Source organism: Gymnogyps californianus, chromosome 27, assembly GCF_018139145.2.
Source record: "Gymnogyps californianus isolate 813 chromosome 27, ASM1813914v2, whole genome shotgun sequence".
Classification (NCBI taxonomy): Eukaryota; Metazoa; Chordata; class Aves; order Accipitriformes; family Cathartidae; genus Gymnogyps; species Gymnogyps californianus.
Window position 1 is genome coordinate 3,497,664 of NC_059497.1, and position 25,602 is coordinate 3,523,265.

The 25,602-nt window shown below is 61.2% G+C and overlaps 2 protein-coding genes across 2 annotated transcripts; one reads left to right on the plus strand and one right to left on the minus strand.

The window, feature by feature from the left end:
* The first annotated feature begins 3,329 nt into the window (after nt 1–3,329).
* ETNK2 (ethanolamine kinase 2) lies at nt 3,330–11,851 on the plus strand. Its single transcript, XM_050911428.1, has 8 exons — nt 3,330–3,539; nt 7,475–7,734; nt 8,246–8,383; nt 9,594–9,736; nt 9,852–9,935; nt 10,393–10,562; nt 11,262–11,335; nt 11,508–11,851. The coding sequence occupies exons 1-8, from the start codon at nt 3,330–3,332 to the stop codon at nt 11,578–11,580; spliced, it is 1,152 nt and encodes a 383-aa protein (XP_050767385.1). The 3' UTR covers nt 11,581–11,851.
* A 3,444-nt stretch (nt 11,852–15,295) lies between these two features.
* Nucleotides 15,296–21,478, minus strand: SOX13 (SRY-box transcription factor 13). Its single transcript, XM_050911459.1, is given in 14 exon segments — nt 15,296–15,569; nt 15,701–15,917; nt 17,542–17,685; nt 17,771–17,867; nt 17,997–18,106; nt 18,345–18,504; nt 18,587–18,669; nt 18,749–18,863; nt 19,036–19,104; nt 19,741–19,913; nt 20,282–20,368; nt 20,555–20,660; nt 21,279–21,451; nt 21,454–21,478. Coding segments are annotated over 14 exon segments (1,833 nt in total).
* Between the last annotated feature and the right edge of the window lie 4,124 nt (nt 21,479–25,602).

Sequence of the window (25,602 nt, forward strand, 5' to 3'; positions counted from 1 at the left end):
CGGTCGGGGGGGGGCTCGGGAGAGGCACGGGGGAACCAGCCTGGAGGCAAGAATACCACTGAGAAGAAATGATTTGAAGTGCAAACGAGAACTGCGTTTCCTTACAGCTCAGCCACCTCCTCTCTTTACTGAAGCAACTGCAAAACCTCGCCTTCTCCCACTCCAAAACCCCCGCTCTGCTTCCCGAGAGTCTCTGCTGCTGGGGAGAACTGAGCCTTAAATGCATCTTCTAGTGAGCATGTTCAGTCTGGAAATCAAAGCGGGATCCTGTGTCCAGAGCTGCACCTCCAGGGACTTTTAGGGTGATGTGCAATAGTACAACTGGCATGCAGTGAATTGCTGCTGGCGTGGAGGTGCTCGCAGGTTGCAGACAGACTGAGGAGGGATGATCTGTTAGAGTTCATGTTATTCTTTGAATGGGAGAAAAATAATCTGGCTGTGTTTAATGATCATTTTAGCTGGTGTTAACCCTATGCCTCTCCATGACTTTAATATTAAACAATCTTAGAGCAACAGGACGCTGAGTGGATGCTTATTCTTGCAGAGGGGAGAAATCAGACACTTTTATTAAGAGAACTGGACAACAAGTGTTCCTCTGCTAGGATCCACCACTGCATTTGTGTCCTTCCCTGTTTCGTAAGAGTGAAACGCCCTCCCAGGTAGTGCCACAACATCTACATGTAGGCAAATCAGGGTCTTTTCAAACAGCAAACAAGCTCTTTCTGCAAGAGATGAGCTGCTGTGTGGGCTACCCACGCCTCAACCCACGCCTTCCCATGGAGGGCTCAGGACCACTGGTTGAACCACTGGGGACAGAGGGACAGGGCTGTACGTCTGCTTTGCTGCTCTTTGGGGAGGGGAAGGTGCCTGCGGATCTGATTAAGGGTGGCTGACTTTGTCCCACCAGGAAGGCAGCTCTTGCTGCCCCAGTGCCTGGATCTGTTTTCATTGCCACGTTGGCTCCAGCTAACAACTAGAGGCTTGTCTCTGTCCTGGCCGTGTGTGGAGACGCTCAGTGGGAGTGCGCTGGAGCTGCGAGCCCCGTGCCGGCTGGCCCGGCAGGAGGGGCAGACCAGTGCTCCCAGCCAGAGGCTGACATTTCCAGTTCAGCGGGAGAGCTGCGGTGCTTCGAGTTACAGCCCAGCAGCTCTGAATCCAAGCTCTCCCCAATGCCAAGCGGTTTGTAACATGCTCTCATCTCCAGTTTGACCAGCTCAGGTGCTGTGACTGCTGTGGTCCACAGCCGAGCCCTGGGAAATGTGCCTGTAAAGCAGAGCACAACGCTTGGGCTTCTGGAGCAGAGCCTGGAGCAAGCCACCATCTGAGTGCAATCGCTCGCAGAAGCTTCTCATCCTCATTTCTGCCACCAGCGATGACTGCTGATGAATTCCCAGTGCTGCCCGAAGCGCAGGCTGACACGAGCTGCCTCTCAGGCTGCAGGGATGTTCGGGAGAGCGATGCTCCTGCCAGCACCGAAACAGCGGCTGCTGTGTGACCTTTCCAGCCAGGTAGGCAGCAGCCTCCACTCCGCTCCGCTCGCCAGCCCTCCCTCCCAGCATGGCACCTCGTCCCCTGCCCTGCCCCATGGAGCGGCAGCGCAGCCTTACAGCAGAGAGGATGTGGCTAAGTGGATGTTTGTCCCTCCTGGGAGGGTCTCTGCAGCCACGTAGCATTTAAACCTCTTAATGTTGGGATGCACAACCCTGGGTCTCCAGGGATGGGAAATTCAAGGCACCCAATGATGTTATTTGTTTCTTACCATCGCCTTCTGCAGCACTGATCCATCACCTCCAACACAGGGGTGAGGAGAGCAGTGACAACGGCTCTTCAGGGCCTGGGAGTGGAGGGAAGGGGCCCCAGCGGTCAGCGTATCTTGCTTTCATCCAGCGTTTCCTGAGCACGCCCGGGTGCTCCAGGCAGCTGCTCGGCAGCACAGGAAACCCCAGGGGCTGGGAAGCAGCGGCAGCACAGGCAGGGAGGGCAGAGCTGCCCAGAGACACTCGGTAAGGGGGGATCTGCACAGGTCAGCGCTGGAGCTACAGCCCGGCCTCTCCGCAACCTTCTGGCTGTACGCAGATGCTGGCAAGCTTCTCCCCTTTCTTCCTACCGCAGGGAAACTCTCCAGTTGGAAATAACTAAGCCTCCTCTGTCCTATTCTACACCGCAAAGGCTCTGGTCTGGAGAAGACTCAAGTGGATGTGAGCTTGAAAAAGAACCAGGTGACTTAAGCCCCCATGATGGCTTCTGCCTATAGCCCTCAGCTGGAAAATGGTCAGGCTGGCCGAAAATAGGATGTTTTTGTGGATCCAGTTCTGTTCCTATTCAGCACCGTTGTTCCAAGCAGCGGGAAGGAAAAATGCCTGGGCTGCTTGCGGTGCTGCTCCTGGGCCCCTTAAGCCAGCCTATTAACACCTCTAATCGCCTGCGCCAGGGCAATTTCCTGGTGGCTGCTGCGCAGTCCTGGCTGCGAGGCACTGCTAACCCGCAACTGCCCCGTATTAACACTTGGGATTGTTACGGGCGAGCAATTAGGCCACACTCAGCCCAGCAAAGCGGCGGGAGCAATTATGACTATCCTATTAAAACTGACAGAGCTCGCTCTCTATATTTAGAAACACAGGGAACTGGCTGGTTTATTTTTTCTCCCCTTCCTTAAATGATTTTCCCCAAGTCTCCATGGTCCATTTAGCTGGTTTCAGCCGCAGCCAGCTGTAAACTTTGGAGGGGGCATTCTCCGCTCCGAGCCATGTGCAGTGGTTATTTCCTCTGATAATGAAGCCGGGCTGGAGCGGTACCAGCAGGCTGCGGGGGGGCTGTGCCAACAGGCCAGTCGTGCTCTATCTTTAACCATCAAACCTCTCTCCAGCGCACCTGTAAATCCCCTGAGGGGGTCGGCGTTTGGTGGGTGAGATGGTAGCGGGGCTGGAGAGGCCAGTCCAGAGGGAACACATCCCTCTTGGAGCCCAGGATGCTGCCAGGATGTCCTGGGGCACATTCTCATGGGTGGCATCCCCATCCTTTTTTCCCAGATCCCAAAGGGATGGGGGGGGGGGGTTGGGCTGTGCTGAGCCCCCCCCCCTCCGGGATGGCTAAGGGGCTCTGGGGATGGGGGGAGAGAGGAGGCACCCGGGTGGGGGGCACCGGCAGCAGGTGCGGGGGGGGGGGGGGGGGGTCCCGGTGCGGGTCCCGGTGCGGGTCCCGCTGACCTCACAATGCGGGCGGGCGCTGCCGCGGGAGGCGGGCGGCGGGAGGCGGGCCGGTGACTCATGGCTTCCCAACGGCGAGCGGCTCCTCCCCGCGGCCGCCGGCCCCGCGGCAGCCCCCGGCACATGGGCCGCGGCTCCGGCAGCGGGGAGCTGGCTATGGCCGGACCGCCCGGCCGCTGCCCCGACTGCCCGGGACCGGAGCGGGGCGGCGGTGGGACCCCCGCCGTACCCCACCTCGGCATTGCGGTGGACGAGGGCGACGTGCTGCCCGGGGCGCTGCGGCTCATGCGGGAGCTGAGACCCGGCTGGGAGCCGGCCAGGGTGAAGACCAAGGTACGCCCCGCCGGGGTGGGGGGGGGGGGGAGAGCCTGCGCGGAGCCCCCCGCCCCCCGGGGGACCGGCCGCAGCAGCCTGCGCACCCCCCCGCGGGGATCGTCCGAGGGGGCTGCAGAGCCCAGGCTGGGGGGCTATAGGGTCCGCCCGAGGGGGGCTGTGGGGCTCACCCCAAGGTGCTATAGGGCCTGCCCTGAGACAGCTGTAGAGCTCACTCTGGGGGGGCTGTAAGGCTGATGTGAGGGTGACTGTAGGACCCACCGTGGGGGCCATAGGACCTGCTACAGAGGGTACGACCTCCTGTCCCCCCACCCCCAGTTCTCCCCTTCTGCTGTCAGAGCATAACCGGGGCAGATCAGGTGTGCAAAGGTGTGACACCGCCCCCCCCCCCCCCAGGCTTTGGGGACCCCTCGGGCAGTCACCGAGTGGTGACTGTGAATGCAAGTGTGTCCCCAGGGTCCCTCGAGGCTGCAAGGTTGGGGGGATGCCGGAGCAGCAGCCTGCACTGCTGGTCCCCCCGAAGTCTCTCCTGTAGGTGCTGCACCCCTGCCTGCACCCAGTGCTGCCAGGCCCCTGCCCGCAGGAGTAGCTGCTCCTGGGAGCAGGTCTCGCCTGGGTTACTCGTTGGCTTGCACCTTTGCCAGGTCACGTTGGCTGAGCGCAGGTTCGGATGGGAGCTGGGATTCAGCGCTGGGCTCCTTGCATGGGACGGGGCTTGGCTGTCCGGAGCTGGCAGGGCTTTGCTGCAGCGGCTGGGAGAGCGGGGCTGGCAGCTGCCTGACACGGGAGTTCCTTTCCCCCTCCTCACCTTTGCCTGAGGGTGCCAGGTCTCGGGTGGAAAAGCAAGGCTGGTGCCTGTGCCCTCACCGGGCTCCTGGCGATGGGCACAGGAGTGTGGAGGTGGCGGAGCTGGGTGCACTTAAATGTATATATGTGTGTATGCATGTCATCTGAAGGCACATGCTTCCCGTGTGCCTGGAGTGTCATTAAAAATGTATTAATAGTCAAGTGTAATTAAATACAAGAAGCTGCAGGAAAATACATATGAAAGGGCAGATGGCAATAGGCAGGAAGCTGGGAGTTCGAGTTCCTCAGAGCACATAGTTGTAGGCGCAGGAAATGTCTCGGGCTCTGGGCAGCACCGAGCACAGACCTCGGTGGCAATGGTTGTTTGCGAAGGTCCCCATCTCTCTGGTATCCAGGCTCTCTCCAGGCATTGGAGGGGTTCAGTATTCAACAGCAGCTTATATGTGCGTGCGTGTGTTTTTAATTAAAAAAAAAAAAAAAAAGGCAAAAAAGCAGCAAAAAAAAACCTTAGGAGTTGAGGGGGGGAAACCTCCAGTTGCATTTCCCTTAGCTGCTATTGCGAGAGCTCTTCGGGAGGGGATTGGAGCGGTGCACTGATCCTCAGCTGGTTCCTATTAGCGTTCCTGTTCGCTTTCCTCCGCGCACTGGAGCGGTGCCCGGTTCACACCACCTCGCTGCACCGTGTCAGTGCACAGCTGCTTGCAGGGGCTGTACCAGCCTGTGCCGGTGACACGGAAAAATCTCCCGGCGCTCGGGGCAGGGTGTGGAAGATGGGAAGGAAGGATCTGGGTGCTTCGCCTTCCCCGCCTGCCCTCTTCTTGCTGGGGTCTTCAGCCCCCTGTGCTCCAGGTTGTGCCTGCTTTCCAGGGCTCCCGCTCCTCGTCCTTTAAGCTCTGTCCCTGGGCAGAAGCATCTCCGTACCGAGAAGGCACAGGCGGTATCGGTGAGTCAGCCAGCCACGCTATCAGGGAAGCACGCACTCCTCCGTCCCTCATCCGGCGATAAGGAGAGCAGCAGCAATGTGGAGCCAAACCCCTGCGAGGACTGCGTGGCTGGACTTTTTTAGTCCGACTTTGGCAACAAGGTGCCCTTTTGCAGTCTGGCCCTGGGCTGCTTGCCGCCTCTCGGGCTGGGAGCGGCACTGGGGGTGCCTGCGTGGGGAGGCAGCCAACGCGGCGGTGCTTCGGGGATGCCGAGGGATCTCACGGCAGGCAGAGCACCGGGGTGTCGGATGGAGCTGCTTCGCTTCAGTACCTTTGCACAGGGCTTGGGTCTCGCTTCGCATTTAATTGCTGCAAGGCTCCTGGTGTGGAGTCACACTCGCTTTCCTCCCTCTCCCTGCTGTCACACAACCGCAGCAGGGAAGGATTTGGACTGCTAGCAGTGCTGCGGCCCTGCTGATAGCTGACTGCGCTTTGGATCCACAAGGAATAGCACTGGGCATCTGCTGAGCAGCCGCGCTCATTCCTCGGGAGCTGGAGGAGCTGCTGCCTCCAAACCAGGCGAGCCCCTGCGTGCGTGTGTGCAGGTTGCTGACGAACCACGTGTGAGTCTCCAAAGTTAGTGGCCTGGAATTCAGGAGGGATAAGGCTCAGTAATCCCGTTAAACCCGCTGGAAAGGGCTGATCGGGCTGTCGAGCAGCAAAACAAAGCAGCGCGAGGACTTCGCAGGCGAGGCAGCGCTGAGCATCTCGACGTGGAGCCGTTCACCTGCGGCCGATGTGCGTGTGGCTGATGGAGGGCACCGGCCCCAGGGTGCAACGCCTTCTGCATGGATGGGCCGTGACACCTTTTGCTTGCTGAATTTCGGACCTCTGGGGCCTGGCAGGACAAGGAAAGGAGAGCTGAGCGTGGCACCGTGGCAGCAACACAGATTATCTGCCCTGGGAAAAGCAGCTCGGTTGCTTGAGAAGGTTCAGCCCGCCCCAGCTGCAGCCAAGGGGCAGCAGCCTGCCAGGGACGTGGTGGCTGGCTCGTCCCTTGCCGTGCTCGCCCCAAATCCAACACCGGCCAGCTGTGTAAGGAGGGGTGTTAGCACCGTCTAACTTCGGGTGTCTTGTTCCAGTGCTTTGAGTTTCCCTCAGGAGGCTGCATGGGGAGCCCTATATATAGGCACCCTATATAGGAGTGTGAGTTGCTGAGTGGGATGTCTAAAATTAGCTGTCCCACCCCCGAGCACCGCTGCTGCCGTAGCACGCGCCCTCGCCCCCCTCCCGCTCCTCCAGCATCACACCTGCTCCGGCTCCCCGAACCCAAAGGGGATAAAGAAATCACTCTTGTGGGGAGCAGCGGCACCCCGGCATGCTCGGCCTCGGTGCCGAGCAGGAACCGCGTGGGGCTGAGCATCCTGCCAGCGTGGGGGACAATGGGGCAGGGGTTTCCCGTGGGGCGATGGAGACCCAAACCCCTCGGTGCACCGGAGGCGACTGAAATCGCCGCGGGATGGGGAGAGGAGCCCAGTGCAGGCGGCAGCGGCAGCCCCTGCATGTGCGCGGGCAGGCGGCCAAGCCGGGGTGACAGGAGAACAAAACTCTCTTTCCATCTGTGAGGAGCCATCAGAGCGATGACACGAGACGTCCCCAGCAGAGACGTCCCTGCCTATCAGCAACCCGGCCCCGTGGGGAGGGTCGGGAGGAGGAGATGGGGTGGTGGTGTTTGCTCCGTGTTGTTTGCTGGGGTGGGTTGTTTTTTTTTTTTTTTCTTTCCATTTTGTGCCAAAAGATTTACGCTGATTTTTTTGGGAGCGATTCCCGGGGCCGCTCGGGTGCCAAGCATGCTGGCGGCACATCTGGCCTGAGCTATTCCTGAGCTTCCAGGTGAAAAATGGCAGGATTTCCACCCAAACCACCAACGTGGTGCAGCTGAAGCCTCGTGCCTGTGACCCCGTGCAGAGTCCCAGTACATGCATGAGCCTCGAGGCCTTGCAAACTCGTGCTGTCTGCTGCGGGAGCTTTCTTGGCTGCCGTGGGCACTGCTGCTTCGTGCTGTCTTTTGCTCATTGCCTGTTACTGCCTTTGCCACGTTGCTTTCTCCCTGGGATCTGCTGGTGGGAAGGGGCTTTCCCCCATGCCCGGCTGGCGTGGCAGGGATGTACAGGCATCGGCTCTGCCACCCTTCTCCCCCTCCAGCTCTTCACTGATGGCATCACCAACAAGCTTGTCGCCTGCTACACGGACGAGGGCATGGCAGATGCGGTGCTGGTCCGTGTCTATGGCAGGAAGACGGAGCTGTTCGTAGACCGGGAGACGGAGCTGAGGAACTTCCAGGTGCTGCGTGCCCACGGCTGCGCCCCCGACCTCTACTGCGCCTTCCAGAACGGGCTCTGCTACCAGTTCCTGCCAGGCATCGCGCTGGGGCCCAACCACGTGCGGGACCCCCACATCTTCAGGTGTGCAGGACCCCCCCCATCCTCGGGTGTGCGGGTCTCGGGGGGGAGCCACGGGACAGGGGAACCGGTGCTTCTCCAAGCATGAGGGGTGTGCTCCATGTTTCCAGCTCTCCGCTTTGCCGCCTTTGCTCCAGACCGGTGCTCGAGCATCGCTGATGTGCACAAATCTGAGTGGTGCTGGGTGATAAATGGACCAAACTGCAGCCGGGTTTATCACCATGTTTTTAAAGCATCAGCTTTTGGTGAATAGAGATTTCACGAGAACCACAGCTTTTATCTGAACTTGCCCTGGAAAGGTGAATGCTGCTTTTGACCCAGACAGGGTCTTGAAATGCTTCAGAGGCTTGCAGCTGAAGTGGAGGGGAGTTTCAGGTGTGCTGACCCTGTGTTTTTAAACACGGCTTTCGGGGAACCCCCCTCAGGACTTCTCAAGGCTGGTTTTGTGGAGCACTCCTCTCGGCGATGCTGCTGCACGGCCACCTCTCACCCACGCATCCGTGTTTCCTTCCAGGCTGGTGGCCCAGGAGATGGCCCGGGTACATGCCATCCATGCCAACGGGAGCCTCCCCAAGCCCATCCTCTGGCAGAAGCTGCACAAATACCTCACCCTCGTGAAGACGGATCTCAGCCCAAAGGTATCCAACCCCAGGTAAAGGCAGAGGGATCCCAAAGAGCCAGACTCTGGCTTGGGCATCCGCTGCCCACCCATCTCTAAGTCTTCCCCGTACGGGATCGGGGGGAAGAGCCCCAGTTCCCAGGTAAAGCCTCTGCGGGACTCTGGGGTTGGTGAGCAGGGCTGGGAATGGTGTCGGGGCTGGATCCGGCCACATGGCCACTTCTGGATCACGATCCCTCCGTAAGCAAACTCGTGGCCAAGCCCCCCAAGAGCAAGTGGGATGGAGGCATCTCCCTGCACCCATCAGTGCCCTTCCTCCTGCCAGTCTGGGAGCAGTGTTAGAGCAGAGACAGCTCTGGGTTGTGTCTGTACAGCACCCAGGCAGGATCCGGCCTGAGCCAGAGACTCCCACCTGCTATAATAATCCGCCTCCTCCCTGCAAATCTAGCCTGCGTTTTAAGCCTTCCCTAGAATAAGCTGAAGCTCAAGCCCTTCTTACAGTGGGGATCTGAGCAGCAAGGTTGAGCTGACGTTAGAGGGGATGCTAGAAACCCAGTACAGGTTAAAGCATCCAGTTCCCACTTCAAACCAGTTCATCCCATTTCTGGGAGCCTGGGTTCACGCCAGGTGAGTGCCGGGGTGTCTGAGAAGGATGCGGGCAGCCCCAAGAGGTGGTGGAGGTGAATGAACCTGAAGGCAAGCGAATAATTAACCTGTTCCCTGAGCAGCAGTGGCAAGACGCAGGGCTTTTCTCAGCGCTCGGCCTGCTGCAGGCAGACTTTACCCAAGCCTGCACCTTCAGTGCAGCCAATTAGGTAATCATTAACTGGCTCTCTTCTTGGAATTGAAACTTCTGAGTTACTGAGAGGGTACGTGCCCTGGCAGAGTCCAAAAAATTCCCGTTGCCTGGGGGTTAGTCGGGTGCTTTGGGAGTGAGCGCTTGGGGGCTCGGTGGCTGGTTGGGTGAATTTGGGGGATGGATGCGGGTGTTAGTAGGGAGAAGGGGAGGGCTGAGGCTGTACCGTGGCATCTGCCAGGCTCCCTGGGTACCATGCAGCATGCCGGAGGATGTCCAAGCCAAACCTGGCCTCCCCACCAAAAATGGTGTCATTAGCCCTGCTTTGTGTCACTGATGAGTTCGTTTATAAAACGCACGGAGGGAAGTGAGGGGCAACACTGCCCCTCTGCCCCCAAGGGAGGTTCCCCGTGAGCAGAAGTGATTCCACCCCATCCCCTTCCCCAGCCTCCAGCAGGATGTGCCCAGCCTGGAGATGCTTGAACACGAGCTGGCCTGGATGAAGGAAACGCTCTCCCAGCTGGGGTCCCCCGTCGTGCTTTGCCACAACGACCTGCTCTGCAAGAACATCATCTACGACGGCACACAAGGTTCGTGGCAGCAGCTTTGCACGCCCAGCGGAGGGGTCTGTCCCTCGCCCACCTCCCCGGGGGCCGGCAGCTCCATCTCCAGCCCCTCTCACAGCCCCTGCCTTTGCTTCCGCAGAGCACGTTCGCTTCATAGACTATGAGTACACTGGCTACAACTACCAGGCTTTCGATATTGGAAACCACTTTAATGAGTTTGCGGGTGAGTCGGGCTCCTCTCCGTGGCACCAAAGGTTTCCCCCCACCCTGGCTGCAGCGGCTGCCCCAGGGTCTCCCCATCCCTGGGGATGGAGGAGGCAGTTGCGTCCCCAGTCCCATGGTAGGAAATGGGGCAGCTCCTCCTCGGGCTGCCCGGGGTTAGAGCGATGTGCAAGGGAGGGTCGCTGCTGGTGATGGGCGCCGTGCCGCCGGCGGTGAGCAGCCTGGCTGCTGCTGGGATGCAGTGCCTGCACGAGCCCAGCTCTTAACCATGCAAGGGCTGGGTGGGTGTCTCGAATCAGTGGGTTGATCCCCGGCTTGTGCACACTTGGAGCTGCAGGGGTTTTGCTTACCCAGTTGTGCATGGGGAGAGCCCCGTGGTCACGTTGCTTTGCCCTGGAGAAACCCTCCCTTTCGCCCTTCTGCCCCTTGGGCATCGCTGACCCCGGCTCCCCTCGCAGGCGTGAAGGAGGTGGATTACCGCCTCTACCCCAGCAAGGAGACCCAGCTGCAGTGGCTGCGCTCCTACCTGCAGGCCTACAAGCAGCTCACCCAGGGGGACCGAGGAGGCACGGGGGTGTCCGAGGAGGAGCTGGAGGCTCTCTACGTGCAAGTGAACAAGTTTTCTTTGGTGAGTGGTGAAGATGGGAAGGAGCCAGCCTCTCTTGAGGGCTGCCCGTGGGACGGGTTTTCCTCTGCTCTCAGGTGAGCCGGAGCTTCATGCTGCAGCTTGGCTGGTGAGGATTGGGGTGCAGGTACCAGCCTGGGGTTTGGGGGCACCTGGGGCAGGAGGCTGCCCCAAAGAGCCCGGCTGCACTTGGGAGGCACTGAGCCCCTGGGCGAGGTCAAAGATAGCGCTGGCTGCCCACCATCCCACTGACACATGCCAAGGGACAGCGTGTCTCTGATAGCTGTGGCCTTGGGCATCCCTTCAGAGAGGCCAGGCACAGCCAAGCACGAGGAAATCCTCTTTGGTAAATGCCACGGGCGGGCGGAGCCAATTTTCTGGAAACTTAGGGCCAAATATCAGCTGGTTTCCTGGCTGGAGCTGCGAGGAGGGACATCCCGGCTGCAAACACAGAGGCTGGTACCCTGAGCACGTTGTGTGGCTGTTCAGCATCCTTCCTGCTGGCATCCCTCGCCTGGGCCGGGACCAGCCTCCGGAGCGTATAAAAATACACGTGTGGGCCAGCCCCAGCTGGCTGTCACCCCGCGTCCTGTCGTCACAGCCGCGGGACTTCTGGGACCCGGCCAGGAGAGGCGTGAGTGACACATCCCGCGGGCAGGGATGCTCCGTGCCCGTTTCTGATCCTTGTTTTGTCTGTTGCAGGCATCCCATTTCCTCTGGGCATGCTGGGGCCTGATCCAGGATAAATACTCTACCATAGACTTTAACTTCTTAAGGTGAGCCCGCCGGAGCTGGGGGGCATTTGCATCCCAGTGCAGTTCAGTGCTAAATGACTGGAGCGAGTGGATCCCAGTGGTCCCTCCATGCTGGAGGGATCCTCTGTGGCCAGGGGACACGGTGCTGGGGGGACGAGTGCCTCATGTCTGTCCCTCTCTCCTCTCTCGGCAGATATGCAAAGCTAAGGTTTAAACAGTACTTCAAGATGAAGCCGGTGGTCACAGCCCTGCAGATCTCTAAATAGCATCTCCGGCCTGTGAGACCCTGACCTATTTTGTCCTTGCTGCGTCCACAGCCCTCGCATCCCCCTCGCCCCTTCCCCACCCCAGCCGGGGGCGAGGGCAGGTCCTGATGGTGGGAAGGGGGAGGAGAGGAGCTCTGACCCAGCCACCGATTAAAGGAGACCCTGGACATACCTGAGACTGGACCATGAGATGCTAGAGAGGACCACGGCCTCGGAGAGGCCCCAGCCTACGCAAGGAAGCCTTACCATCGCCTTAACGCCGAGCCCTGGCTCGGCCCCGGTGCCCGGCAGGTCCGAGCTTTGCTGGCACTACTGCTGCTTGGCCTGGCACCCAGTTTGCTCCCTCTGTGCTGTCCCCGAGGCGGGAAACGGGTCCTTCCGTCTGCTCAGGAGCTCCCAGAGCTGCCCAGTTGCTTTAGCTGCCCAACGCACACGCTGTGCCCATCGCCTTCGCTGCTCCCTCCGTCCCCTCTTGCCCTGCCTGCTCGGTGCCACTTGGGCTCCCACCCCCAAACCAGCACCTTTTTTGGCTCCGTATTGATCCTGGGCTTGGGGCTGTCTCTGAGCGTGGGACCCTTTTCCACGAGGGGTGGGTGCTGCTGCGCTCCGGCTCGGATGGTGCAAAGCAGCAAGGGACAGTGACGGCTGTGAGCCACATGGGCTTGGGACCAGCGGGCTTTTGCTGGCAGGCATCGGGTGCTTGCACCCCCTGTGATGTGCTCAGCCCACGGCCAGCTCTGTTTTTCCCCATGGCCGTGGTCTCCCAGACTCCCATTAGCTTCATGCTCCCATCATGGCTTCCCTTGTAGCATCCTGTGCTGCCGGAGCAAGGGGCTCCCAGCTCTGCCTTCCCCGTCTCCCCCAGGGCCGGGGAGGTCGGTCCTGCCCCTCACATGGGCACCATCCCTGTGCTCCTCTCTTGGCTGTGTCCCTGCGTGGGACCCCCCGGCAGGAGGTTGAATGGAGCTGACGTGCTCCATGAGCCGTGCACAGCTTCATCCCATCAGCGCTCGGCTGCTCCCCCACCACAGGCTCTGCGAGGGCGATCCTGGCCTGCTGAGCACTGTCCAGCTCATGACAGTGGTTGTGCATCAGCAGGGGGAGTGGAATCAGACCCCTCTGCCCCTGCCTTGGCTGCTCGGCGAGTGGTATGGGGACAAGGTGGCCGTCCCCTCCGCACGGGCACAGGAACCTGCCGCAGCAAGAACCGGGACTGTTGTTGCATCTGGTGTTCATTTTGGTGCAAAATAAAAGCTGCTGGTAGCTGGAAATGAGGGATGGCGGATCTGTGGGGACTGGTGCAGGACTTGTGCCGGAGCAGGGGCAGCATTCCTGGGGCCTGGGGGTGCACCCGGCCCTTCTCCCGCAGCTGGAGGTGTCCCCTCGCAGGGTGGGCTGATGATGTCCCCCCGTGTTCCCAACCTCCCTTCGGGTGCTGCAGGGGAGCAGCAGCCGTGCAGCACGGGAGGGTGTTTGCATGCAGCGCTCGCTGCCTCTTCCCTGCTGGCAGCAACTGCTGGGGCTTGTCCTTGTCCCAGAGCCATGCCCTGTGGTTTAAAAGAGCCTTCTGCAGAGCTGATTCCACACCCTGGCAGCTCCCTGAGACCCTGCTGGGCTCTGGCAAGGGCAGGCTGGATCACTTGGCTGCAGTGGGCACCGGGTGGAGAGGGCTGAACCCCAAACCCGCTGCCACGTGGGGCGAGACCTCGAGAAAACATAGGTGAGATGTGGGAAGGAGAGGGGAGCAGCCCGGGACCCACCACGGACGGACAGGGCAGGAGAAAGAGCTGAGAAACAGCACAAGTGAAAACATCGCAGGGAGCAAAAGCCTTAGGAGGGGGCTGTGCTGGAAGAGGGGCAGGGAAGGGGGGAAACAAGCACCCCCCATCTGTACTCTGACTGTCTGGGGTGAAAACTCCCCGTCCAGCCCTCAGCTGTCCCCGACCCCAGGATGGCAAAGTCCAGACACAGATCTCTGCTCCAAAAAGTCATCTTTATTGTGCCAAGGGGTGGGGGGGACAATTGTAAACAAGTATGTGAAATATACAGGTTAAGTTACTCATTGTCTTATTAACAAAATAAAGCTCTATCTATATTTACAGTCTTTAAAAAAAAAACAAAACAAAAAAAAGAGAAGAGCTGCATCTTTGTAGGGCACATCTGCTTCCAGCCCCCTCTGCAGCACAGCCCATCCCACCCTGGGAGCCGGCACCCCTTCCCCAGGGACCCCGGCCCCAGCCAGAGCAGCACAGGGAGGGGGAATAAATAAAGCACTGACGAAGGGCAAGAGAGGAGAGAGGCGTTTGCTGGGTGGGCGAGGAGGCAGGGTGCTCCCTTGGATAAACAATGTCCTGACGGCAGCCCCACGGGGTGCAGGGGAGCAGCATCGGGGCCTCAATGCTGCAGAGCTGCTGCTCCGGACCCCCACCCTGGGGCTGAGGACATGGGGCCGCTGCAAAGCCCCCATTGCAGGGCTTGTCCCCCCCGCTGCAGCCTGGAGCCCGGGCAGCCATGGCTCCTTCTGCAACCCCAGCAAGGTCCCCACTGTGCCAGGCTGGAGGCCAGGCTGTGGCTGCAGCCGGAGCCGCGGTGCCTGTTTCTGGCTGTTGCCACAGGGCGGTGCACGGACTCTGCGCACAGCCGGACACCGTGCACGCACAGCCGGACACCGTGCATGCACACCCAGACACTGTGTATGCACAGCCGGCCACACAGCCATGCTGCACCCCAAACACCCCTAGACCAGGCTCTGACCAGAGCAAGGTTGTTTTTTTTTTTTAATTATTTCTTTTTTCTTTTAATTGCTGTTATTTTTCTCTCCCTCTGTGGTTTTCACGATGCAGATCACAGGTGGAGCCTGCAGCTTGCAGAGCCGGGGCGCAGGAGGGAGAGGTGCCCAGGGACGGACAGGGCACATACCCACTGCAGCCGGGGCTTGTGCCCGGCCGTGCTTTGGGCAGGGGCCGGTGCAGAGCCGGGGTAACGGCGCAGCCAGGGAACAGGCACCTGCTTTATTTACAAAGTGGGCCAGAGCTGTCAGGAGCATAAAGGGCTCCTCGGAGCCCTTGGCTGGTACTCGGGCCAGGCGAGAGCTAAAAATGGCTCCATGGGAATTTGCTGGCAGGCTCTAAAGACCGAATGGGAAATGCGGCGGGGAGGTCAGACTGAGCTGAGAGAGGGACAAGCGTGTCCCCATCCCGTGTCCCCAGCAGTGGGGGCTGGCGGCTGCAGGTGAGGCTCTCTGCAAGGGACCCGTGGGTGCTGGAGGGCTGGGAGATGCTCTGGAGGTTTTCCCGCACCCCGATACCCTCAGGTACCTCCTGGGGAGCTGCAGGTGGGTGACAGCTCAGCCACCGTGGCACCCACATCCCCAGGCCGGGTGGCCTTAGCTCCCTATGCCCGCCACTGGAGCAAGGCTTAGCCAGCCCTCGCCAGCTTGCCCAGTGGAGTCAGCACATCCCAGCCGTGGCCCCATGCAGCACACATCACTGCTCATCACCCCCCTGGGAAGCACCCCATCCAAAATGCTGGGTGCCCGCCTTCGTGAGACCCATTTGCAGGCAGGCAGCAGCAACTCCTGCCTGCCAGGGTAGCAGCTCTCCTCTGCTCCCAGCGCAGCCCTTCGGCCGAGTCCCGTCCCGTCGGGGGATGCTCTGACCTCCTTCCCAATGGCAGCCAGCCCTGCCATCGCCACCCGCCGCCCCTCCGGCCCCCCTCAGTCCGTCAGCACCACCAGCTCGCCGTCACTCTTGTCCTCGCCCTCCGAGTCCTCCTCCTCGCTGTAGCGGTACATCTCACCGTCGGCCACCGAGTGCCCGTCATCTCCGCCGTCGCCCTCCTTAAGGCTGCGCGTGTTGACGATGACGGGCATGCTGGGGTCCATGCTGCGGGGCAGGTAGTGCTCCATCAGGGGGGGTGTCAGCTGCATGCCCACCGGCCGCTGGTACAGCACGTCCGAGGAGGCGGGGGGCATCTGGCTGCCCTGGGGCCTGCAGGACAGGGGAATGCAATCACCGGCCGGGGTGTCGAGGTGCTCTCCCTGCCTCCCGCTGCCTCCCGGGGCACCCACCCCACGGGCACCTCGGCGAGCCCCCTCGGACGGGAGGAAGGGGCGCGTTACCCTATCAAGTAGCCCTGCCTGGCGTCCTGCCGCCGGTTCCTCATCAGCGCCTTGTACTCGCCCACACGCAGCCGCTTCCCCTCCACGATGCACGTGCGTTTGGGTCGGGGCTTGTACTTATAGTCGGGGTATTTCTCCAGGTGCTGCCGGCTCAGCCGGGCTTGCTCTTCGTAGTAGGGCTGCTTCTCCTGGTTCGTCATGGACTTCCACCGGGAGCCTGCGCAGAGAGGAGCCGCGGGGCATGCTTACAGCCTGCCTGCTGTGATGAAACCCACGCTGGCTCCCGGCTGGGGTAGCCATCGCAAGAGTTAATTAATGCTCACACCATCCCCTGTGCAAACGGCACCTGAATTTGCAGACAGCCAGTGAGAGTGGCTGCACTGGCTGCAGCCAGCCCTCCCGGCGCACCGGGAACAGGTCCCCAGCCCTGACCTTCCCTGGGTGCCTCTTGGGCCACGGCTTTCGATCCTCTCCAAGGTATGGCGAGCAGGTGCTGCAGCTAAAATAGGCTGTGTCGGCGTGTGACTCACATTCCCCCACTGGCTGACCTTTATTGTCATCGCCACAAGCACCCCGGGCAGGAGGACAAAGCAGGGCACAGCACAAAGGCTGCTGGGCTGGGAGAGGGGCTCGGAGCCAGGCTGGCGGAGACAAGGGATTAATCCCCTTGGCTCAGCACCTGGGAGGCTGCAGCTGGACCAGCATCCAGTTTGGGAGAGAGAAGGACAAGCTGGAGATGCTTGGAGATCACAACATCCTTGAAGATGCTCAACAGTCAACAGGACACAGCCCTGAGCATCCTGATGGGACTATGGAGTTAGCCAGGCTTTGAGCAGGGCTTTGGGCTGGGGACCTCCAGAGACATCCCCCCATCACCTAAATCGTCCTGTGAGTCCCCGCATGCCCCTTCCTGGGTGTCCTTCACCCGCTAGTACGGCCTAGCTCCCCCAGGGAGCTCCATGTGGCCCCCCCACAAGCCATGTGGCCCAGGTAAACCGAGGCACGAAGGCATGCAAGCCCCTTGCCCATGGTGCCCAGGTGTCCTCCACCAGCTCCTTCTCCACGTGCTTGGCCCCTCGCACCAGCTCAGACCCACATTTCCAGGAGCGGGAGAGCACACAGGAACCGAACCCCCCCGCCTGGGTGCGTTACCAGCTCTGGACCCCTCGTCCATCTGCACGTATCCACCTGCTAAATTTGCAGCCCTCGAGCAGCGAGTGGCTCCGGCTCCCCGGGCAGAACCGCACCAGTTATTTAAAGCCACGGACATTTACCGTGACAGCAAGCAGCTCACCGCAGAGCGCCCGCTCCCGGCCCCCGCCAGCCCCCACGGTCGTGAGAGGTAAGCGGAGCAGATCCTGCCCACACGCTCCTTCAAAGGGAAAAGCTTGGCGGTTCTTTCAGTTTTTTTTCTTTAACGAGCAGAGCTGCTGAAACAAGTCGGTGGCAGAGCGAGGTGCGTGTGTCGGAGGTAACCCATGGCGGGGCTACATTGTGCCGCAGCACGCTCGCTCCCGGCCCTTCGGACGGGTTCACTGGTGACTGCACCGCTCGCTTTTAACAGCGACATGGCCGTGGGGAAGGGCTGGTGTGACCAAGAGCTGCAGCAGGTCCGCTGCTGTCAGGGGGGTGTGAGATGTTGGCTGGATGAGGCCCGTGCTGCTACAGGCACCTCCAAGAGTGATGCTACAACAGGGGCAGCAGCATCCTGGCCAGCATCACCCGTACACGGGTGGCTGAGGGCAAGCGGAGCGAGCAGCCAGACAGAGCTTGTGTCCCCCCGCAAGGGATGCAGAGGGGGGGTCCTGCCTCAGCCCCCCGCCGCCATCCCCGGCACTCACCCAGGATCTTGCTGATGCTGGAGTTGTGCATGTCCGGGAAGGCCTGCAAAATCTTCCTCCTCTCGTCCTTCGCCCACACCATGAAGGCATTCATGGGCCGCTTGATGTGGTTGTTGTTCCTGGACTCGGGGAAGTGCCGTGAGCCTGCGGGGGAAACCCCGGCTGAGGTCAGGAGCCAGAGGAAGGAGCAAGCAGGGGGTCACAGCGCGGTGCTCTTGGCCATCCTTACCGTCCATCTCACAGGTCAACAGAGCCTCGTCCAGCCGGTGGGCAGGGGTCTCCTCCATCCGTTCCTTCACTGGGGAAGAATCAATCCCGACGTGGTCCTGCAGGAGAGTGGAGAGTCAGGAACCAGCTCCAAGCCAGGGAGCCCACCCGCGGATGGAGACCCGGCTCTGGCTGCTGACAGTGGGGTTGGAGAGGGGGACGGTGACCACCCGGCAGGCATCCCTCACCTTGCGGTAGGAGGTGCTCAGCGATCCCTCCATGGCTCCGCTGTGGCCATGCAGCAGCTGCCGCGCATCCTGGATGGCTTTGGTGATAGCGTCGCCTTCGCCCAGGAACCCTGGCAGGACACCGGCACAGGCACCCATCAGCGCCAGCACCCACTCCTCCGACACCCTGCAAGCACCCCATCCCACCCCAGCAATCACAACTGCGTGCCCCAAGGGGGTGGCACAGAGCAGCAGGTGCCCACCCAGGCCACCCCAGGGAGGAGGGACCCCAGAGATGTCCCCTGTCTCTGGGAGGTGGCCAGGGGAGGGCATGGGACCATCCATCAGTGAAGGCACCTGGGACCCTACCCAGAGGCAGGTTGGACGGGCTGGTCTGCAGGTCCCTGGTGGCCCCATGACTCGGCGTGAGGGACTGGCAGCCGCTCATCTTCAAACTGGGCGAGCTGGAGGCACTGGGGAGGTCGGAACCTTTGGGTTTGGCCGTCAGGTTCAGCGGCTGCGAGGTCTCCTGCGGCAGAGGGGAGAGGGGGCTGAAGCGCAGCCCCCCGCAGCACCCCAACCCAGGGGATGGAGGTGCTTTGGGGCTGTACCTGCATCTGGAGGTGGCCCGAGCCGGCGGGTCTCTTCAGCGTGGGAGGAGGGGGGCTGTGCAGCAGCTGCACCGGGTAATCCACTGCGGGGAGCAGAGGGAGAGGGGTTGGGGGACAAGGCCACCCCGCAGAGCTGGGGCAGTCCCGGGGGACCCCGCTCACCTGGTTTGCAGGGGATGGGCTGGATGGGCAGTGCTAACTGGGAGTCGGGAGTGACGGGGAGAGGCTGGTGGCTGGGGGTGAAGGCGGGAATCATGACGTAGGGCATGTTGACCTGCTGGAGGGAAGAGGGGGAGAGAAGCAGAGAGACCAGATAACCGCTGCGGGACACTGCAGGCAGGTGCCATCCCCTTGCCTGGCCCCGGGAGGGGACACAAGCCCAGCACACGAAGGGGCTGCAATCACCCAGCACGGGAAGGGGGACATGGGGAGGTGTCCCCCGCCTTTACCTGGATCTGTTGCTGCAGCAGGTTGATTTTGTGCTGCTGCTGGATGAGCTGCTGCTGCTGCTTGGCGATCTGGCGGAGGGGAGACAGCGGGGCACAGCGGCATCAACGGCAGCGCCGAGCTGGCCCCGGCAGGGCTATGGCCCGGCATGAGCTGCCCAACACCAGCAAAACAGAGACAAGGGGGCTGCGGAGGGTCCCGAGGGCCGTGGGGAGGGCAGGCAGGGGGTGGCTGAGCTGCCCCTGAGCCACCTCCCGGGGCACGGGGAAAGAAATGGGCTGGGAGAGACGGTGTCACCCCCACCCTGGGGTACGCCAGGCGGTGTCACCCCTGCCCTTAGCACCGTATGGGCCACTGGAGAGGGAAAAACAGGTGTCCAAAGAGCAAAGAGAGCAGTCAGGAAGGACCCAGTGTGGTTTAATTATTCTAAGGAGTGCAATTCCCATCTCCTTTGACCCTCATCCTTCTGGCATCAGGGAGCAAGACAGAGAGTCTTTGGGATGGGCACGGAAAATGGGAGGGTTTCTGGGCAGACAGAGAAGTCCCGCTGCCCCTGACGCCAAAGCCACCTCCCCACCACTCCCAGGGGGACGCTGTCCTGGTCCTGCACCCGCGGCTAGCAGATCCCAAAGGGATCCCCGAAGGGATGGGATGGACCCTGGCAAACACCTCCCCCAAGCAGGCTGCCCACGGGGACCCGAGCCCACCTGCTCTTGCTGCTGCCGCGCCAGCTCCATCTGCTGCTGCTGCTTCTCGAAGAGCATCGCGGCCATGTTCTTCTGCTCCGAGTGGGCCGTCAGGAGCTGGTCCCGCAGCGTGGACAGCTGGTTGATCATGACAAGTAACTGGAGCTCCTTCTCTGCCAGGCTCTCCTGGGTTCCTGGAAGAAACCAAGCGGCTGCAGGTCAGGGGCTTGGGGAGGGTGAACAGCATCACCACCACCGCTGGGTGCTGGTGGGCGATGCACGGCCAGGGAATGGCTAATGCGCGGGGGTTATAAAGATCCCCATGCGCTGAACCATCCCCTCTGTGCAGGCAGAGGCAAGCTTTCATCAGGGATGCTCACCCCCCAAAAAATCAAATTAATGTTTTGGTTAAAAAAGTACAAATCCCTATGAAATACACACACTTGCAGGCACATCTCTCCTCCTGCTAAGGTGGGAAACGCCGTGTTTCCAGCCCAGGCTGCCAGGGCACAGGGCATGGAAAGGAGGACGGTAGAGGTGGGTGGCCAGGGGGAGACCTCACCTTTCACTTCCTTGGACTCGGTGGTGTTTCGGCCCAGCAGCCGCTCCTTCCAGTCACTGGACAGTAACTTCTCGATGGTTGGCATCACTGTCCGCGCCGGCAGGAACCGGGGTCAGCGGAGCAGGGAGAGGGAGAAGACAGCCAGGTGAGCACAGCCCAAGGCTCTGCACCATGGCACGGGGTGGCTTGTCCCATCCCGCAGCTTTGCAAAAACGATGAGGGGCTCGAAGGGAGCGGGGGGAGTCCCAAGAGGCCACTCAAAACCTTTCTTACCCTCCTTCAAGTTCCTGTTGAAGTCCAGCTTCTCCTGGCCGCTGACGGCTGGCTCGAAGGCAGAGCGCCTGGGCTCCGGCGCATCGCCAGCGGGCGAGCGGGACTCCTGCAACACACACAGCGTTACTCGGCACCCACTCCCACGGACGGGGATGTCCCCAGGTCTCCAGGCAGGAGATGCTGGGCCGGTGGGATGCTCGGAGCCAGCCCTGCCCAGCTGACTGCTGGACCACACTCTGCCAGGCACATTCCCCCCAGCCCGGCTTGAGAGCATCTCTGCTCTTCATGCCGCAAAGACTTGTTTGATGGAGGTTTCTACTATTTATTTAGACTGCCCGGCTCGTCTGAGCCCCGTCCCCCCTGGGAGGCAGCGTAGGGAGCGGGAGGGCTGAGAAAGCGGGGGGAGAGAAAACCCAAGAGCAACTAAAAAGGGAGGCTGAAGGGATGGACCATGTCTGGAGGTGGCTGCGGGGGGCTCCACGCCGAAGGCGAAGCACTCAAATCCCAGGGCTGACCCGAGAGCATCAACAACATCCAGAACACCTTGGGGGAGCCTCAGGTTTCACCTTCGTTTCCTCGGGATGAGGAATAACCGCCCGGGGAAACAACCACCCTCCTCTGCCGGGGGACAGAGCCCGGGTCCGGAGCAGGGCTGGCCGCAATGCTCTGCCAGCCCGGCAGGACCCCAGCCAGGACCAGTGTTTGTCATGGCCGTGGGACCCACCTGCGGCAGGGCCTGGGGGTCGGTGCCCTCCCGCGGCGGTGGCCCCGGCGGGTCATTGGGACGGGGCTCGGTGCTGGGGGCAGTCCTTGGCGGGGACTCGTAGCCGCCCTCCTTCTTCTCCTCCGTCTTGATGGTGCAGTTCACCATGCTGCCCGCTCCATCGAGCTCCAGGTGGGAGAAACGGGGCTCCTCATGGACATCCTGCGGGGTGGCACGGCCGTCAGCAGAGCCATGGGGCACCCCCCACCCACAGGCACCCCTTTTCCCAGCCTGGCCTCATACTGGGGTGCTCTGTGCTGCTGGTTTTTCAGGGGCAATGGTCTTGCTTTTTGCCATGGCTTGGAGAAGCTGAGCTCTTGTTCCTGGCTTCCTGAGCTCAGGTTTTGGCAGATTTGGGGCTCAACGGCCAGAAGCCCGCAGGGAAACAAGCCCTTCACACTTTGGGCTGTGAAGGGAATGGAGCAACAAAGCAAAGCCCTAAAGAAAGCGACCTAGAGGCATGGGATTTAGGGCCAATATGAGCACGTGCCTTCACACTTCATCCAGCAGCCTGGCAGAGAGCAACCCAAGGCTCACCGCGACAGGGACCCGTGCCAGACCCGAGCCAGCACCCCAGGGGTCCCCGGCTCTCGGCTCACGAGCCGCCCCCCCGCACCGCCCCAGGAGCCGTGCCTAGAAAGCCGGCAGGGCAGCAGGCAGGTTTCCTGCTCTGACGGGAAATGGAAATCCTGGTCCCGCTGAACAATGGCTGGGACGGCCACCAGAATCGCTCCTCCGGGAGTCCCCGGCACGGCGCGGAGCTGGGACCGGCAGAGCCCCAGTGAGGGCAAGGGGCCGGCCCCCAGGGAACGGCTCTCCCCAACTTCACCAGCATGGCTATGGGTGCCGGTCCAACTCCCGGTGCTGCCAGCCGCTCGGCCAGGCACCACAGAAGTGACTGCGAGCTGTTACGGGGGACGAGCTGTACAACCCCAGGGGACCCCAAGCATGGCCAGAGCCGGTATTTTCAATGGGATCTGCCTCAAATGACATGTCACAGCCACGTCCTTTGCAAAGCCCCAGCTCTGCTGCAGCCTCCAGCAGTGCCAGGGCTGCAGGGGCCGTATGCCCGAGCGAGTGCCGGGCATGCCGGCAGCTCGCCGTGCCTTCGCTGCAAAAGGACCAGCGGTGAGCAAGGGGTAGTGCCCATCTTGTCTTCTTGGGGCCACCATCCCTCACGCTGCACAGCAAGAATGGGAATATTATCCTCCTGAAGCTCACCTTTCAGGGAGGAATAATGGGAAATGGAGGCCATTAAGGAAGGGATTTACGCTGGCCGCTGCCAGGAGCCAGGTTGCGGGACCACAGGGGCTGCCAAGGTGGGAAGGGGCCATGGTGGGATGGGGAGAGCATCCTGCCCGGGCTCTGGCACCCCACAACTGGGACCTCCACAGTCTGCTCCCTCTCGCCACCCCACACCCCGATGGCTCATCAGGACCCCCCTAAATCAGGGCTGGGGGTGCGAGCTGGGCTGGGGGCGCTGAGCCGGGCTGCCCGAGTCGGGGCAGCAATTACATAACAAACAAAGCCCAGCTCAAGCTGCGAATTAATCAAACCGCTGAAAATAAAACCTTCCTCTCAGGAACTTCAAACAAAAGAAACGAAAACAACAAGGCCGGCTGGGTAATGAAAAGCCAGGGCTGTGAATAGGGGACAAAAGGAAGTGGAACAATAGGGTGTTGGACAAAAGCAATAAAGTAAAGGGAAGTGTGACAGCTCCACAATAGGGCACTGTGCGCGCCAGCCTTTCTGATCTTAGCGGGGCTTTTTTTAATCTCAGTTCCCTCGCCCTCCGCTGAACAAACCATCGCACTCGCCGGGCCGGCGGGCTTCCTCCCGGTGTCGGCATCGCCCGGTATCTCCCGTATCCTGCGGCACCGCCCGCGTTGCCCCTTCCTGCCCCCGGCTCACCTTGGCCAGCCCGGCGGCAGGGAGGGTGACCCGGGCACGGCCAGCGCCCGCCCGAAAATCCATCGCCTGCCTTCGACACGCTTTGACCGGGGAGGAACCGGACACGCTTGGCAGCGGCGTGGCGGTGGCAGGCAGCCAGTGGGAAGCCGTGCCCACGGCTCTGCCGGCTCCAACGACCTGCGGAGGTAGGATTTGCCCTGCGAGGCTGCCCCAGAGCCTGTGCTCTCGATGTGCTACAGGTGGGGAAACTGAGGCACAAATGCACGGCAGCTGCAGCACCTTGCCCTGGGCGCTTTCCTAACTGGGGACCTGCAGGTGTGGGTGCACAGCTGCTCCCTCTTTCTAGTCTTTTTGGTTTTTTAAAGGCAAAAAAACCCCTGCTCAGTGCATCTCTGCCACAGGTCTGCTCTCCCTCCCTGTGGCTGGGATGCTGCCCAGCTCCGGGCTGCCCAGATGCCCAGGCAATGGGGCATCAGCAGCAGCAACGCTGCAGCACAGAGCGATGCCTTCAATGCCTTCGGTTTGAGACATGCACAAAAGCAACGTCCCACTCCTCCGGCAGGTCACATTTCTATTGTACTTAACCTCCCGGTGCCACTGGAAGTTTACTCTTAAAATGGGGCCGGTACTTTAATAGGGGTCTGTTTGAAAGGGGCCTCATTGTGGATTTATTATACGGTTTGCCGAACAAAAAAAGAAAAGAGAGAAGAAAAAGGAGAAAACGGCACCGTTATCTTGTTACAGGGCTGATTCCCGCGGCAGCCCTGTGCTGCGGGCTCAGGTGCTGGGCTCCGGGGCTGCCTGTGGCAGACAATAGGGACGGGAACAATTGCCTTGGCATGGGGAGTGTAACAGATCTTCGCCTTTAATGTTTCCCATTGAATGCAGGGCGGAGGGGAAGGGAGGGAATGGTGTTGGGATGCGAAGTGCCAGCCTCGGGGACCAAAACAGACCTGCCCGGGAGCCTCGAGTCCTCGGTGAGGGACCAGGGACCCATGGGGCTGCTTCCTCGCGGCATGGCGTTTTGGGGAGCAACGAGGGGGGCTCATCTCACAAGCCCTAAAACGCCCGTACTGTGCAGGCATCCATGTGCTCACCTTGCCTCCAAACTCCAGCCCAGCAAGTCCGAGGGCTGAGATTTTCGGGATGGCGACAGCTTTTCTTTCTCCATTCGTACCCCCGAACGGCACGTCCTGCAATTCTCCCCGTGGCCGTGCCACCCTTCCTGCCTGCCAGTCGATCCTGATCCTATCTGCCCCGTTTGTGTTGCAGCAGAACAGCTCGAAAGGCCGGGGGGGCTGAGGCGCCAGCAAGCCCCCACCCTGCCCGGCACCACAGCAGCTCGGGGAGTACCGGCAAGATACCAAGACCCCCCCCCGGCACCCAGAGCCTCTTCCCGGTCACTTGTGCGGGCTCTGGCTTTGCAGAGAAGGGGGCTGCCAGCATCTCTCCACCAGCACAAAGCAGCAAGGGGAAAAAAAGCCGAAAAGCCACCCGGCAAAGGTGTGGTGCCAGCTGGACCAGGCTTTCTCCCTGCAGCAGATCCCGCCTGCAGTCGTAAGAAAAGGGTTTCTGCTCGCAGGGCAGCTGGAGGGGGAAGCTGGTAGGCGAGACTGCCTGAAGGCAGGGCGGGTGTCTGCCTGTGGCTTGGGCAGGGACGAAGCAGGCGCTGAGGTTACGTGAAACCCAAGCTCTTTGCAAAAATACCAGAGAGTGCAGGAGGCCAGAAAGCCACAAACACACAAAATCTCCCGTGCTGCCGGGGCATGAGGAAGAGCCACGGCACTGCTCGGCTTGGGGCAGCGGCACTCCGGCACGGCCGCCTTCACTGGTCCCAGGAAAGGACGCGAGTGTGGGAATGGTCCCGCACGCCCCTCAACTCGGGGCTGATCCCACCCCAGGGGACAGCAAAGGGCTCCCGCAGAAGGGGGACTTGGGGAGAGCGGCCGGTGGTTGGCTGGGGGAGCTGGGCTGCCCAGATTTTCGGGCTGACCTTGCCCCCTCTGCCCATCAGCTTGACCGGGGCAGCAGGGGAGGCTCCTGGGGCTTTTGTTTTCCTCTCTCTCCCCAATTACAGCAGAAAGCTATCAGTTCACGGCTTACGGCAGACTTTTCCCTTCAGGAACCCTAGTGTGGTACCCAGTCATCCCAAAACAAATCCACCCATCCCGAGCAGCACGCAGCCCCTTGCCCCGCGGCCGCTTCCTGCCACCACGGCCCAGATAACCAACCCAGCCAGAGGAGAAAACACACAGGGCAAAAACCCGAGGTGGAAACACCATACGAGCAAACACAGCAACGCCAACGAGAGCTGGGGTGGCACGACACCACTGCCGTGCACGCACCAGCCACGTGCAGCTTTTGCAGCCCCCGG